This window comes from Neomonachus schauinslandi, chromosome 6 (genome assembly GCF_002201575.2).
Source record: "Neomonachus schauinslandi chromosome 6, ASM220157v2, whole genome shotgun sequence".
Lineage (NCBI taxonomy): Eukaryota > Metazoa > Chordata > Mammalia > Carnivora > Phocidae > Neomonachus > Neomonachus schauinslandi.
This window is the reverse complement of record NC_058408.1, coordinates 59871891-59889556: the sequence shown is the minus strand read 5'-3', so window position 1 is coordinate 59889556 and position 17666 is coordinate 59871891. Positions and strand designations below refer to the sequence as shown.

At 37.3% G+C, this 17666-nt stretch overlaps 1 protein-coding gene across 8 annotated transcripts in view; it reads left to right on the top strand.

Annotated features, from left to right (window-relative positions):
• The window catches only part of RGS7 (regulator of G protein signaling 7), a 522489-nt gene that overhangs the window by 432157 nt on the left and 72666 nt on the right, over nucleotides 1-17666 (top strand). For all 8 annotated transcript variants that reach the window (XM_021682684.2, XM_021682685.2, XM_044916417.1 and 5 more), the window contains 3 exons: nucleotides 4357-4421; nucleotides 5250-5326; nucleotides 5433-5514. In XM_021682684.2, the coding sequence (XP_021538359.1) occupies nucleotides 4357-4421; nucleotides 5250-5326; nucleotides 5433-5514 (224 nt within the window). The remainder of the gene's footprint in view (nucleotides 1-4356; nucleotides 4422-5249; nucleotides 5327-5432; nucleotides 5515-17666) is intronic.

Sequence of the window (17666 nt, the reverse complement as noted above, 5' to 3'; positions counted from 1 at the left end):
GTCCCACAGAGTCCTGCTACCAATTCCAAGAATATATGTTAATCAAAACCTATATGGAATCGCTATTTATAGCAGCTCCAAAATATGAAAGCATTATCTCACTTATATATGGAATGTTAAACACACACACACACACACACTCAGAGGAAAAAAGGAAAAGATCAGAGGCAAAGGGTGGGAGGTAGGGGAATTGGAAGAATGGGGTCAAAATGTATGAAACACCATTTATAAAATACAAAAGTTCTGGGAATGTCGTGCACCATGAAGACTATAGCAAACACTGCTGTGTGGTACATTTGAAAGTTGCTGAGAGAGTAGATCCTAAAAGTTCTCATCACAAGGGGGAAAAAAACCTTTTTTTTTTTTGTATCTAGATGAAATGATGGATATTAACTGAACTTATTGTGGTGATCATTTCACAATTACATAGGTCACTTCATTACACTGTACACTTTAAACGTATACGGTGCTGCATGTCAGTTATGTCTCAATAAAACCAAGAAGAAAAAAAAGAAAAAGAAAACAATCTAAGTATTTAATAATAGGTGTATAGCTTAAATAATGTGTGCTGCATTCCTAGGATAGACTAGCACAGTGAAGAGAAACAAGCTATAGAAAAGTGCCTGGGTGGATCTCAGTAATGTCATGGTGAGTAAAAAAAAGCAGGTTGCAGAAAATGTAGTATGAATGCTGTATGTATATATAAAAATATAATTTAAATAACATATAATTTAAAACTAAATCAGTGTTTGCTGAAGTATACTCAATATTGTCCATATCATTTATTAAACTTCTCCTCAAAAATATGGGAAAATATATTCCCTGCATATATATATCTGATATTAGTCTCTATCTCTAATGTATAAATGGGCTTTAAGTCTAATAAGAAAAAGCCAAATCCCCCAAGAGAAAAATTAGCAGTCATGAATACCTAATTCGCAGAAGAAAAACTCTCAGATCATCAGGAAAATTTAGTGATGTTTTTACTCAACAAATATATCCTGAACATCTTCTGTGTCCAAGTATGTTCCACGCAAGGGGACACATGGGCAAACAAAACAAGGAAAAATCTCTGGCCTCATGGAGCTGGCATTCCAATGAGGTGGCAGGGGGCGAAAATAAGCTAATAAGCTACCTACATAAATGGATACAGAAGTTGTATGTTAGGAGGTAGAAAGTTGTGTAGAGGAGGACAATGGGAAAGTGGCTGTGGGGGTGGGGGTGGGAGGAAGGTGTCGCTGAGAGCATGGGTCTGAAGGGAACGCGGCCACCGTTTGAGAGTAGTTTGGAAGCAAGGTCGGAGGATAATGAAATGGGCACAGAAGGACTTTGGCCTTTACCGGAAGTGAGGTGAGATAGGAAGTAGTTGAAAAATGGGAAGTTTGAATACAATGAAATCTGATTTAAGTCTTAACAGAATAACTCTGATTGCTTTGCTGAAAATGTACTCTCCAGAGTGTAAGCAAGACATACTCAAACTCTATGGAATTTGGTTACACAGATCAGAGGACTTGAAAGGTGCACACCCCCTCATTCAGCACTGACACTTAAGGAAAATTATCAAATATCTAAAAAATAAACATACATCCATACGTACATGTTTGCAGAAGTATTAGTAAATAATTGCAAGATGAAGGATATAATCTAAGTGTCCAACAATAAGGATTCATTTAAATAAATAATAAATGGATTATCATGAAATGATTTTTCAGGATGTTACAGAATAACACTTATTGATATGAAGTTAGCCAAATATAACATTAAAGGATAAAGCTCATAAGATAGCATATGTAGTACAGTTTTAAATAAATATATGCAGATAAAGTTTTGATATAAATACAGATATTCATGTCTATATTTGTAGGTGTGTATAGAAGGGAAAAACCATATAATGTGCCAAATAATGAAGGAAGTGAGATTATAGAATGATTTTTTCTTTAATATTTATTTTTTTTCTGCATCATCTTAACTTTTACAATGAGGGATAAGGATTTTAAAAATTAAACTACTTCAACTTTGAAGTAAAACAATCTGTGTGCATCGTTTTTACTTGCCCTGTGACATATCTGAGTGGAAAGTGATTTTTGTAACAGGATGTTAAAATGGAAATCCAGCCAAAATGTTAAGTGGATCAAGACCAGATGTGAAAGTGTTATTCTAGACGGACATACAAATTGTCACACTAGCTGCTGTCAGCTCCCACTGAGGGCATTAAAGGGTAAGATGTTGGCTTAAAGACTGATTTTGTAGCTGTTAGGATGTCAGGAGTCATTGCCCCCATCAGCCCCAGTGGGAAGAATGAGTGGGGATGCCCCTCATCTCAAGCCCTGGGACAAAGATTTCAAGGGCTTTCTGGGAGTGCTTGACAGGAGTCACCTACTCCTGGGGACACAATGGATCATGAACTCCAGGCCTTGGAATGACAAGGGGCAAGAGACAGGCTCTCTAGTTATGGGTGGAGAAATTAAAGGGAAGTGGCTATGTTCCGTGGTCTCCTTTCAGGCCAAAGAGTGCATGAGTGTTTCTCTCGTGTGTAATTTAAGCCATATGTGATAGAGAGTCCAGTCCTAGGGAACAGCCTGGACAGGCAAACACACTGCAGAGAGAGGCCAGAGGTATAGTCAGTCCCTACAAGGGCCCTATAGGTGGGAGATTCCCAGCAATGGTGGGGTGGGGTTTCTCCAAAGCATCGCACAAAGTGACATGGGAAACATAATCAGCTTTAAAACTCTGCCACGACCAGAGAATGGCAACACTAGATCACCACACGAATCAGTCAAGCAAGAATGGTAGCACCCCCTATCCTCCTCCTTCCTCCCTATACTCCAACCCCAGAAGGTTAGAAGCCTTGGTCAGCAATACTAGCTGGGGACACAGAAGAACAAGGTGGACAAAGAAGACAGTCATGCTTCTCTCACCCACAGAAGCTGGGGGAAAGGGGAAGACCTTAAGACTTTAAACCAGGCTTGAATTTTTGACTATTCCTTGGGATGGACATTCCATAAGTTGGGTCTCTGAATTACCTGAGTGACAAGCAAGACTGTGGATGCTGCTTGAGTTTTTATTCAGGGGCTGGGGAAGGATTCGCTCACACAGTAAACTTGAAACAATTAAAAAGAGAGTTTCATGACAATATGTATTATATTTGACCAATTTTGAGAATTAGCAATTTTGAAAATTACTAATATTGGTGGAATAATAAAATTCCCATGATAGATTATAGAAAGATGTGTTCTCAGATCGTCTCCTGGGTTCTTAATGTCTGTAGTAATGTTAGCATCAGTCCACGCTTGGCTTTCTCCTTGGCCTTGGCCTTCATAAAGGGAACTTGAGAGGATGGAAATTGAATGCACAGCATCGGTGTTTACAGAGATCTCAGATTTTCTGTGTAAGATAATTCCGTAGGGATATCAGCTGGACTTGATGATCAGAAACTGAGGGTGGCATGGCTTAGTGCAATGGTGGTAATTATAAGGACACCCCCAGAACTAACCTTACAAAAAGTAATATTTGACAGTCTCATCCAGCAGATTCATTCAGCATCTGAAATATATAGTTTATTTTGAATTTCATGAGACTCAAATATCATATATTATGGAAAAATAACAAAAAGTGTCCTGGAAATCAGGACGATACTGGAGGGCTCTGAATGTCTTGATATTGTCATAAGAGTTACTAATAATCCTGAAATAACTAAAGAAATGTGATTTTTCAATAGCAGTGCTGCTCTAGCCCTCTTCTCTCCCTCTGGCTCCCATCCCATAAATCTACTGCCCAAGGGGGCTTTCCCTGGCAGCAAGGATACTGAGTCCTCAGAAAAATGGTATTAAAAGGTAGTCATATTGTAGTTAAGGAAGATATTATAGTTTCCTCTCTCCCAGTGGCAAAATAATTGATGATGGTGAAATGTAGCAAAGGAGATGCCAAGAAGCCTTCAGTTTAGGTTAATAGAGTCTTTCAGTTGACAGAAGAATATGGATATAATTGAATGTGCCAGTGATTCACTCTTCATGCAATTCCTTTTAACCCAATGGTGTTATTTGTATATCTAGATGTTTAGGTTCGTTTGATGTGTTATTTAGAAGGCTTTATTTTCCCCATTAGTTAATAAAAATGAACAGTTACCAACTTTCTAAATGTATCTATTTTCTTATAATACCACTATGTTTGAATTTCAGTAAAAATGTTACCAATTATTTATTTTTGTCAAAAAATATAAAGATAGAAAATTATGACTGGAAAAAGTGACAAAGACCAAGATGTTTTGATTTATAATGCTGTATTTTTATTTTTAGTGAGTGCCTCCAGTTAATAAGCAAGCAAGAAATGATTGATTTTTTTTTTTTTCCCTTTCAGCGGTTTACCTCTGCAAGAGAACAATGCAAAACAAGGCGAGGCTAGAATTGGCAGACTATGAAGCTGTAAGTACTAAAGACTTTCTGGCAAAGAAAGTCATAAAATGAACAGGAATAAGGCCTATGGTCATTTCTGGATATTCTATTGACTTTACACCCCTGGATTTTAAGGACCAGATTTCTAGATCAGGCATCATAATGGCTCAAATCCCTGACTTGCTTGCTTTGTCTCATCATTCACATTGGGGATGGTGAACTTCTAGATGCACACTCACAGGAGAAGGGAGAAGCATGTCTTGCTAAACTTAAATGTAAAAACATTAAAAGTGTCCTATATATAGTGAAGACATCCAAACTTAGAGAAATAAAGAGCATTTACTTTGAGTAAATAGTTTTTGCAAAACAGATAAAATTAATCTGATGTCATTTGTTCAGACAGTTGCTGTGTTGTGATTTACAAATGACTTTGAAGCACTGACTAGAAACGGTAGTAAGCTGCTGGGGGTTTACATTCTTGTCAGGAACGGGATAGACTGAATTTATTAGTAGAGATGTATTGCTTTCCTATTCCTCACTAAAATGGGCACAGAAAAATCCAATGGATTAGTCTTGAGCACTTTTTTTATACAAAGTAATTTTTAGTATTTTAGATGTTTACTTGTGGTCTCTAAAGTCCATTATTCATAAGATTAATATTTGTAATAGGTTTCCCTGTTTCCTCTGACTATTAATATGAAGATGAGCTACATTCAGTGAGCATGATTTATCATTCAGAACCAGAGTACACACTATAAATTCTGTAATTGCTTTCTTGATAAATTTATACAGTAGATAAATGAGAAATGAGTAGTCAGATGAGCACCAGAACATCTTCATCTGTGGTATGTTTTTCAGGAGAGCCTGGCCAGGCTGCAGAGAGCATTTGCTCGGAAGTGGGAGTTCATTTTTATGCAAGCAGAAGCACAAGCAAAGTGAGTCCTTGTGAGTCTTTTGGAAAATTTGTTCAAGTTGTGGCCTTTTGTCCAGAGAGGTGCTACAATTAACATTACTTATTATTCATTGTTACAATGTTGACAGAGTGGACAAGAAGAGAGACAAAATTGAAAGGAAGATCCTTGACAGCCAAGAGAGAGCATTCTGGGACGTCCACAGACCTGTGGTAAGCAAACGTGCAAATGTTATCTTCAGTTCATAATCTGAGCCTTTGGAAACTGAAGGATGCCTGAAAAAGTGAAAGAACAATGTGGTAGCCCTATCACTCTTCTCCAAATCTTGGTTAAGAAAATATTGCCACTTTTGTGTAAGATAACCAGAATGCAGTAGTGTAATGTGTAATTCATAAAGCTATGCATTTTTCCACCACAACATCACTCTTGGCATTTGAGATACTTGATACTTTTATACCCTTGAAAGAAACAAGACTGCAACAAAGTAGTCTTACGTAAACCATGTGACTCAGAGTAACAAATAATGAATGTCCTTGATTAATACCAGAAAGCTTTGTGTAAGGAATTCAACACTGGTTATGCGCATCATAAGAAAACAGGTCTAATCTCACATGTTTCTTTCTATTTTGATAGTATGTATTTGTCTTCTATGTATTTCTTTAAATACAGACAGGGCATTAGAGAATAATATTTACATAAATGTAGAATAAATACCAGGTTCCCAGCACGAGACAAATCAAGACTGATGAGAATTTTTTTTTAATTTTTTTTAAAGATTTTATTTATTTGACAGAGAGAGAAAGTGGGAGAGGGAACACAAGCAGAAGGAATGGGAGGGGGAGAAGCAGGCTTCCCAGTGAGCAGGGAGCCCGACGTAGGGCTCTATCCCAGGACCCTGAGATCATGACCTGAGCCGAAGGCAGACGCTTAATGACTGAGCCACCCAGGTTCCCCAAGCCTGATGAGAATATTTTAAAAACTTTCCTCTCACCTACCTTCAGGATCAAACAAAAATAGGTCTGCTTTCCAAAGATTTCTTTATATTTGTGTGTGTTTCAACTTCAAATAGCCATACAACTGTTAAATTCTATTTTCTCTGTTTGAATTCCCAAAAGATTAGAATTAGAATTAAATGGCTTCCCTGCTCAATATTCAGCTCAAGTTTTGTTGCTCGTGGTGAAAAAGAATTATGAGGCCATGTGCATAAATGTTGCAAGAATATGAAGTAGGATTTTTTCTTGTTTGTTTATTTTAAGCAATCGCTAGACACCAGTCAATACATTATGTTCCTGTGTTATCCACTTTATGCCTCTGGATATCTGGTGGCCCATCTCTAGCTTTGTTCAGCTTTGATGGCCAGCATCCTCCTGGCAACCTAAGAGGACTAGCTCCATGACTTCCCTGCACTGCCTACATTCATTCCGTGGCAAATACGCAAGCTCACAGAGCATGTAAATCGATCCCATCTCAATACTCCTCTGCTCCATCCCCTATGAGTTACTCACCTGGTCCCTGGCCCTCTGTGTGCCCCTATTGGAGGCAGAACCTGTTCAGTTGTTTTTGCTCTATCCAGTCCTCTGTGTCTGCAGCAAGGAGCATATATGAGTGCTCTCCAGGGGGTCCCCTGCTGCACCCCTCACTAGGCTTCCAATCAGAAAATCATCCTAAGGAGCACCCTGAGGGAAAAACCACCCTGAAGTCAAGGCCTCCATCTCCCTTATTCAACTTCTAGGTGCTGATGACAGCAGGTGCAGATGTTGAGGGAGCTAATCTGTGGGACCTCTTAGTATCAGTCTTTTACTTCTGAGCTCTTTGTTTCCTCTACACTTTCCATTTTATTGAGGCTGTTCTTTGGGAACTTGGAATCTGTGCCCTAGGTTTAGGCAATAGGAGAACTACAACACCATGGCCTTCCTTAATGTTTACCAACTAGCTTACCTGGGATGATCTGATTGTGTTGACTCTCCTCTTTGAAGGGATTATTCTCTATTCACCTCTGAAACTTTTTGAATTCTCTGAGGAATAGCCTTTCTCCCCAAATTTTTAATGTATCAGTCCTGTAACCATCTGCCAGTGCAATGACTAACCACTGTTTCCATCAAAAGCCATATCTGAACCTCCTAAAACACAGCATGCCTGTGCAACGTCATGTAAAAATACCATTTATCCTGTATTACTATGTGCCAGACATTTTACTGCATGAAATGTTGATTAGAACATAGTCCTTGATTCCTAAAACTCACATCTAGTGGAAGCATTTTATGAACATGGTCACAAACACTTCAAGACAGATGTGACTGCACATTTGTTTTCTGGGGGAAAATACAGATGGTCATTGGATTTACATGGCTTGCCCATGTACACACAGCTAGGAGCGGCAGAGCCAAGCCTGAACCAACTATCTCCTACTCCACAGTTTGAGTCACAAAGGAAGGGGAGAAATGGGGAAGTAGAGGGGCTCCAGCTAAAGAAAGCAGCTGCAGCAAGAGAGATACCCTCACCGCATGCCTCCATTCTGCAAAAAGCAGGGATAAAGAGTTCGTAGTATGCACGTGTGATATAGCTGTGTTTATAGGTGTCTTGTTTTAGGTATATTTTACTTGTATATTTTACTCATGGCTCTTGAATATTCTTTTTTTGTTCATTCTGCTGTTTTCAAGAGCCCAGAGTTCAAGCCATCTTTCAAACATTGTAGGCCACACATCCCTGAACTAGGGGAACCCCACTGCCATATGGAGAACAGCATGGTCAGGTGTGGTTACACAATATGAACCCTTAGGGACCAGTTCCAATAGTGTTGCTGCAACAAGTACTATCTCCTATATTCAGATAGAATAATCTTGTGTAATCTATATACTATTTCAAGAACAATCTAAAATTCTTATAAAGGTATAAATAAATCTAGTTTATATAAATTATTAGTACACGGAAGAGATCACAAAGAATGCCCTTATTTTTATTTTGGTTTTGAAAAGACTAATTATAAAAATACGAACTGACCGCTATTAAGTACAATCCTATTTCATAATAACATTTCAATAAAAAAAATATAACAGGGAACAGTTAATCCTCATGAAGCTTTTATTCATGGTGATCTGCTACATTGTATTGTTTGGTTTGCTTTGTTTCATCTGGTTTTACTGTGGCATTTATTTAATCAAAAATAGGGTGGAAGCCATTAGCTAGAAATGTGGTAGGGAAAGGCAAATCTCAGAAAGCAGCTCAGAGTCTTTAAAGTATATTTTTTAAAATTAATTTAAAATATTATAGCATATTACATGAATTTCCACTTGCAGATATAGAAAATATATGTAATATGATTTTACTTTTTAAAAAACCATGAGGTCACTTAATACAGAGTGTAATCAATCTATTGCACTTAATACTGTTATGAAATAAATCTAGCTTCTCTGAGCATGCCCATGTTTACTCCACGAAAAATAAATAAAGTCATTAACACCAAGAAGGACTCTTCAGTTGTCAGGATTCCAGATAGAATTGTCAAAAACTAACTACTCAAGAAGATAGTGGGAGAAATACACCAAATTGTAGTAAATGTCAAAGGTAATTTGGAATTTGTGTTAATCTGTGTATTTAATGTTTCAATATTTTTATGAAGCCCCTCAAGGGCTAATGCATTCATAGTCTGTATTAATAGAATTTTAGGAACTAGTTTAATTGAAGTAAAAATTATGCTTGTCACAGTGCTAAGGAACTCAATTTTAGAGTTTTGTGCTCAGTTCTAGAAACCATACTTTAAAAAAAAAGTGTGGTTGAATTATAGTTGAGGTGGATAGTGAAGGGGCAAAGTCAAAAATAAGAAGTAAAGAAATTGTGAAATTATTAGAGATTAGTGGCATTAAGGATAAGAGGACCCAAAAAAGATGTCTTCATATTTTGGAAATTTAATTAGGTAGAGTTAGAATGAGGCTTATTCTTTTACCCCATGTTGGATTCTGGGTGACCAATATGGAAACAACTGGAAAATAAAATCACACTATAAAAAAGAACTTATCAAACTCAACACCCAAAAAATAAAAAATCCAGTTAAGAAATGAGCAAAGGACAGTAATAGACATTTCTCCAAAGAAGACATACAAATGGCTAACAGACACATGAAAAAGTGTTCAACATCACTCAGCATCAGGGAAATACAAATCAAAAACACATGAGATACTACCTCACACCAGTCAGAATGGCTAAAATTAACAACTCAGGAAACAACAGATGTTGGCAAGGATGCAGAGAAAGGGGAACCCTCCTACACTGTTGGTAGAAATGCAAGCTGGTATGGCCACTCTGGAAAACAGTATGGAGGTTCCTCAAAAAGTTAAAAATAGAACTATCCTATGACCCAACAATTGCACTACTAGGTATTTATCCATACAAAAATAGTTATTCAAAGGGGAAGATTTAAGATGGTAGAGTAAGGGGACCCTAAGTGTTTCTTGTCCCTTGAATACAACTAGATAGTTATCAAATCATTACGAACACCTGAGAAATCAATCAGAGATCTGAGAAAATGAATGCTGAAAGTCTACAATTAGAAAAGGGACCACCGTTTGGAAGGTAGGAGGTGCAGAGACTTGAATCCAGGGTGATATAGCTAAGGATATGGCAGTGCAGAGGGAGCCTGCTTAAGGAGGCTACTGCAAGTATTATAAGCAGAGGAGTGCAAAATTGGAGCTTATAGTACTCTACCAAAGTGCTGTATGTCCCTGGCTTAAATGTGCTCAGGTGAAGCAGGGTGGAATCCCAGGTATGACAGTGTGGTCTCAGGATCCCTGGGGGTCGCAAGAAGAATGGATGGAGCCTGAATGCAGCAGAGTTCCCAGGCATAGGATCGGGGAAGCCAGCTGAGAACAGAGAGACTAGGTGCAAGCTTTCTGCTCTATGTTGCCATAAACTGTGAACCACTGCACAGTGGTGCAACCACTTTCCTGGAGGGAGCCAGCTAAAGGCAGAAGTGTGGAAAGACCCACCCTCTTCCCCCGGAGGAAGAGCATGTGTCCACACTGCAAGAGTCTATAAAATTTGGAGTTCGGGAATTCTGTTGTGCCTGAGATTAAAACGCTTGGTCACAGAACAGAGAGTTCTGTTGGAAACTGGGGAGACGAAAGTGATTGATTGTTTTCCTGTGAGGGCTCACTTAACAGTGGGGGGAGCAAATTTTCAGCTTCCAGGGCTAGAGAGTGGGGCACAGCCATATTCATCTCTCCCATCTGAGCTGAAAGCCTTCAGGGAGTAAAACAGCACCACATAGTGGAATCCGGAGCCACTTACACTGAGCCCTGCCTCTGCCAACAGGAGGCACATTTGCCATAGGGTAAGTCCCCCTGAGAAACAGAGCAACAGGCCCCTTCCCCCAGAAGACCAGCACAAACAACTCACTTGTACCAAGTTCAGGTATCATAGAGGGCAACAAAGCTTCAGCTCTTGGAGAAAATAATATATACCATTCTTTGTATTTTTATTTTTTAGTCTTTTAGTATTATTTTTTCAGTTATTTTCTTAATTTTTCCAATTCTTTTTTCTTTTTTTAATTTTTCTTTTACATAAGTTATATATATATATGTTTTGTTTCCTTTCATTGTATTTTATTTTACTTTACACACACACACGCACACATATATATGTATATGTATATGAAGTTTTTCTTTCTTATTTTGGGATCTAGTTTCCTTTAACAAGTAAACCAAAACACCCCCAGGATCTAGTTTTTTGTTTTGTTTGTTTTTTTTTTGTTTTGGGGTTTTTTTTCCTGTTGTTATTGTTATTGTTATTGTTGTTTTTTCCTCTTCTTTTCTGCACAAAATGACAAAACGGAGAAATTCACCCCCAAAAAAACAGGAGGTAGTACTCATGGCAAAGGATTTGATCAATCAAATAAGTAAGATGTCTGAACTAGAACTTAAAACGATTATAAAGATACTAGCTGGGCTTGAAAAAAACATAGAAGATACTAGAGAATCCCTTACTGTATAAATAAAAGAACTAAAATCTAATCAGGCTGAAATTAAAAATGCTATTACCAAGATGCAGTCCCAAGTGGAGGCCATAAAAATGAGGAAAAATGTGGCAGAAGAGAGTCAGTGATATAGAAGATAAAATGATGGAGAATAAGGAAGCTGAAAAGAAGAAAGAAAGAAAACTACTAGATCAGGAAGGAAGACTTAGAGAACCCAGCAATTCCATAAAGTGAAATAATATCCAGCGGGGCACCTGGGTGGCTCAGATGGTTAAGCGTCTGCCTTCGGCTCAGGTCATGATCCCAGGGTCCTGGGATCGAGTCCCACATTGGGCTCCCGGCTCAGCGGGGAGCCTGCTTCTCCCTCTGACCCTCTCCCCTCTCATGCTGTTTCTCTCTCACTTGCTCTCTAAAAAATAAATAAAATCTTTAAAAAAAAAAAAAAGAAATAATATCCAGATAATAGGGGTCCTAGGAAATGAAGACAGGGAGAGAGGGACAGAAGGTTTATTTAAACAAATTATAGCTGAAAATTTCCCTAATCTGGGGAAGAAAACAGGCATTTAAGTTCAGGAGGCACAGAGAACCCCCCTCAAAATCAATAAAAATAGGTCAACACCTTGATATATAGTGAAGCATGCAAATTTCAAAGATAAAGAGAATATCCTGAAAGCAGCTTGAGACAAGAGATCCTTAACCTACAAGGGTAGACACATAAGGCTGGCAGTAGACCCATACACAGAGACCTGGCAGGCCAGAAAGAACTGGCATGATATATTCAATGTGCTAAATGGGAAAAAACATGCAGCCAAGAATATGCTTTATTCAGCAAGGCTGTCATTCAGAATGGAAGGAAAGATAAAGAGTACCCAGAACAAACAAAAACTAAAGGCATCTGTGAACACTGAACCAGCCCTGCAGGAAATATTAAAGGGACTCCTTTGAGTGAAGAGAGAGCCAAAAAGTAACAAAGACCAGAAAGGAACAGAGACAGTCTATAGAAACAGTGACTTTACAGGTCATACAATGGCACTAAATTCATATCTTTCAATAATTACTCTGAATGTAAATGGACTAAATGCTCCAATCAAAAGACATAGGGTATGAAAATGGATATTAAAAAAAAAACAAGACCCATTGATATGCTGCTTATAAGAGACTCATTTTAGACCCAAAGACACCTCCAGATTGAAAGTGAAGGGGTGGCGAACAAATTATCATGCTAATGTACATCAAAAGAAAGCGAGTAGCCATCCTTATATCAGACAAACTTGATTTTAAACCAAAGACTGTAATAAGAGATGAAGAAGGACACTATATCATAATAAAAGGATCTGTCCAACAAGAAAATCTAACAATTGTAAATATTTATGCCCCTACCTTGGGAGCAGCTAAATATATAAGCAATTAATAACAAAATTAAAGAAACTCATTGATACAATAATAGTAAGGGACTGTAACACCCCACTCACAGCAATGGACAGATCATCTAAGCAGATCAACAAGGAGACAAGGAGCTTTGAATGACACACCGGACCAAACGGACTTCACAGATATCTTCAGAGCATTTCATCCTAAAGCAGCAGAATACACATTCTTTTCAAGAGCACATGGAACATTCTCCAGAATAGATCACATACTGTATGGTCACAAATCAGGTCTCAACTGGTACAAAAAGATTGAGATCATATCATGCATATTTTCAGACACCAATGCTATGAAACATGAAGTCAACCACAAGATAAAATTTGAAAGGACCACAAATACAAGGAGGTGAAAGAACATCCTACTGAAGAATGAATGGGACAACCAGGAAATTAAATAAGAATTTAAAAAATACATGGAAGCAAATGAAAATGAAAACAGAACAGTTCAAAACCTTTGGGATGCAGCAAAGGCAGTCCTAAGAGGGAAGTATATAGCAATACAGGCCTTCCTCAAGAAACAAGAAGTCTCAAATGTACAATTATCATTACACCTAAGGGAGCTGGAAAAGGAACAGCAAATAAAGCCTAAATCCAGCAGGAGAAGAGAAGTAATAAACGTTAGAGCAGAAATCAATGATATACAAATTTAAAAAAAAGTAGAACTGATCAGTGAAACTAGGCGCTGGTTCTTTCAAAGAATTAATAAGATTGATAAACCCCTAGCCAGGCTTAAAAAATCCTAGAGGAGAACACAGGCAGCAATCTCTTTGACCTCAGCTGCAGCAACTTCTTGCTAGACTCCAAAGGCAAGGAAAACAAAAGCAAAAATGAACTATTGGCACTTCATCAAGATAAAAAGCCTTTGCAGGGCAAAGGAAACAATCAACAAAACTAAAAGGCAACCTATGGAATGGGAGAAGATATTTGCAAATAACTTATCAGATAAAGGGCTAGTATCCAAAATCTATAAAGAACTTACCAAACTCAACACCCAAAAACCAAAATATCCAATCAAGAAATAGGCAGAAGACATGAACGGACATTTCTCCAAAGAAGACATACAAATGGCTAACAGACACATGAAAAAATGCGCACCATCACTGGTATCAGGGAAATACAAATCAAAAACACATGAGATACCACCTCACACCAGTCAGAATGGCTAAAATTAACAACTCAGAAAACAACAAATGTTGGCAAGGATGCTGAGAAAGGGGAACCCTCTTATAATGTTGGTGGGAATGCAGACTGGTGCAGCCATGCTAGAAAACGGTACGGAGGTTTCTCAAAAAGTTAAGAATAGAACTACCTACAACCCAGTGATTGCACTACTAGGTATTTATTCAAAGGATACAAACATAGTGATTTGAAGGGACACATGCACCCCAATGTTTATAGCAGCAATGTCCACAATAGCTAAACCATGGAAAAAGCCCAGATGTCCAATGACAGATGAATGGATAAAGAAGAGGTGGTGTGTGTACACACACACACACACACACACACACACACACACACACACACAATGGAATATTACTCAGCCATCAAAAAGAATGAACTCTTGCCATCTGCAACAACATGGATGGAACTAGAGGGTATTATTTTAAGTGAAATAAGTCAGAGAAAGACAAATACCATATCATTTCATTCATGTATGGAATTTAAAGAACAAAACAGATGAACATAGGGGAAGGGAAGGAAAAATAAAATAGGATGAAAACAGAGGGGGAGGCAAACCATAAGGGACTCTTAAATATAGGGAACTAACTGAGCGTTGCTGGAGGGGAGGTGGGTGAGGTAGTGGGGTAATTGGGTGATGGGCATTAAGGAGGACATTTGATGTAATGAGCACTGGGTATTATATGCAACTGATGAATCACTAAATTCTACCCCTGAAACTAACCTAAGTGTTGATCAACAGAATAATGAATAAAGAAAATGTGGCATATATTGCATACACACTGAAATATTATTCAACCATAAAAAAGAAGGAAATCCTGCCATTTGTGACAACATGGATGAAACTTGAGGCCATTATGCAAAGTGAAAAAAATCAGATGGAGAAAGGCTGTATGATTTCACTTATATGTGGAATCTAAAAAAAAAAAAAAAAAATCAGACTCATTGATACAGAGAACAGGTAAGTGGTTGCCAGAGGCATGGAGTGTGTGTGTATGAAGGAAATGGGTAAAGTAGTCAAAAGGTAGAAACTACCTTCAGAAAGGTATTACTACACTGTATGTGAACTAACTTGAATTTAAATAAAACTTTGGAAAAAACAAAAATAATACTCAGTCCTAATACTCAGACCTAAGTATCGTTGCTAACCTTAAGTGATAGAAATGATTAATTCAAGTATAGATTGGAATTCATTAGCCAGAAATATGGTGACAAAAGGCAATCATTGGATACAGAGTGAAATTAGTAATTTTTACAAGTCCTTCCAGAATGAAGCATCAAAAATTATATCAACTTCTTTGCTTCCCAGGTCTGTTAGTTTGGAGTTGACGCATGCCATGCACTTCCACAAGGACTTGAAGAATAAAAATACTTAAGTAGAGAAAATGGAATTGTACTCATTAGAAAGTTCAAAATAAAAACAATAATCTTTGAATTCTTCCTGATTTTAAATTAAACAAATCTTAATCACAAAATAGTGAAGATAGTTATGATTTATTTATGGCTTCCACATACAATGTCTTATTGCTATGCATATTAGCATTTTTAAAGTTAATTTTCCCATTTATTGAGATATAAGTGACATGTAGTGTAAGCTTAAGATATACAACATAATGATTTGATGTATGTATGTGTTGCAAAATGATTACCACAATAAAAATTAAGTTAACACATTCATTACCTCACATAGTTACAATTTTTTGTGTGTGATGAGAACTTTTAACATTCACTTTCTTAGGACTTTCAAATACACATAATTAACCAATGTCACCTGCTGACATTACATACCCAGGACTTATTTATCTTATAACTGGAAGTTTCTACCTTTTGACTACCTTTACCCATTTCCTTCATACACACACACGCCATACCTCTGGCAACCACTTACCCCTTCGCCTACCCACCTCCCCTCCAGCAAACCTCAGTTTGTTTTACATCCATACCGTACTCTTGATTACTGTAGCTTTATAATATCATTTGAAATTGGGAAATATAATGCCTCCAGCTTTGTTCTTATTTCTCAAGATTGCTCTGGCTATGTGGGGTCTTTTGTGGTTCCATATGTTTTTTAGGATTGTTTTTTCTATTTCTATAAAAAACGCCATTGGGATATTGATAGGGATTGCATTGAACCTGCAGATAGCTTTAGATAATATGGACATTTTAAGAATATTAATTCTTCCAAGCCATGAGCACAGAATATCTCTCCATTTGTTTATGTCTTCTCCAATTTCTTTCATCAGTGTCTTACAGTTTTCAGTGTACAGGTCTTTCACCTCCTTGGCTTAAATTTATCCCTAAGGATTTTATTGTGTTTGATGCTATTGTAAATAGGATTGTTTTCTTTATTTCTTTTTCAAATAATTCATTGTTAGTGTATAGAAACAGTACTGATTTATGTATGTTTACTTTTAATCCTGCAACTCAATCCTGAAAATTACTGAATTTGTTGATTAGATCTAACAGTTTTTTGGTGGATTCTTTAAGATTTTTTATATATAGTCATGTCATTTGCAAACAGAGACAATTTTATTTCTTTCTCTCTGACTTGGATGCCTTTTATTTAGTTTTCTTGCCTGATTGCTCTGGCTATGATTTCCAGTTGCATATTAGCGTTTTTAATGGTTTCATTGACACTAACTTCAGAATACTTGTTTTAAATTTGTCAGATTATGGTCTTGAGCAGAGAGTATGTCTTAAATGCTTAAATGTTGCATTTTATAGGGCACAATTTAATATGAAATTTTGAACTGAATAATTGAGAAATTGTGGAAGTATGAACATTGCAAAGGATTTTTCTAAAGGGTGGTTGCAGATTTGGAATACAGAGTTTGTTTTAGGGCATGCCGAGTATGAAAACATAACATCCAGATGGAAATGCCAATAGTAGTAGATATAGGACAAAGTTCGAGGGATGTTTTGGGGTTCTCAAATTAATTTTGAAACTCATTAAGTTAAGGGTAACAATTAAGGCCCTGATGCAGGAGCAGTTTGCCAGTGGAAAGCAACAGGGTCAAAGAGGATTAGTTATCAGTTTGTAAGATTTCTTAATCTTTCTTCTCCCTTATATATAGTCCCATAATTCGGGAAAGGTGCTTAAACTCTCTATACATTTTTTTTTTTCTTCAAATAAATCAGTATGAAGCAGTCTGATGAAGTAAGTGTGTGTGTGTGTGTGTGTGTGTGTGTGTGTAAAAATTTATTAAAACATGCAGTTTAAGGGTGTCTGGGGGGAAGAGGTGGTTGATCTGCCTAAGAAGTTCCATAAGATTCAGAGTTACTAAGGCCTATTTGGTTAGGTCTGAGTGATTCTGACTGAGACCCAATAAATAGAAAGGAAGGTTTTTGAAGGTTTTTGAAATAAATAAGGGTTTTGAAATAAAATCATCATAGAGGAAAAAAGGAAATCCAGTGGATGGTTCTTCAAAATGAAACAGTGCTAATGTTCTGGGTCCAAGGGATGAAAGACAGCCAAACTTGTCCCCCACAGCCCTTCTGTGGAGCCAGCTTATATCCTTTAAACTGACTTTGTTTTTGTTTTGTTTTATTTGTTTTTTACATTTCTTCAGGGTTTTTTTGAGCCATAATTGACAAATAAGATTGTAATACATTTAAAGTATATAAGATGGTGATTTGATTTATGTATACATTGTGAAAGGATCCCCCCACCAAGTTAATTAACACTGACTTAGAGTTAATCCAAAGAGCTGTAATGTAGGGAACATAGGCCATTTTAATTCTGGGCATATTCAGATGTGTGCACTAAGAGGTAGAGTTGGCCATATATAAT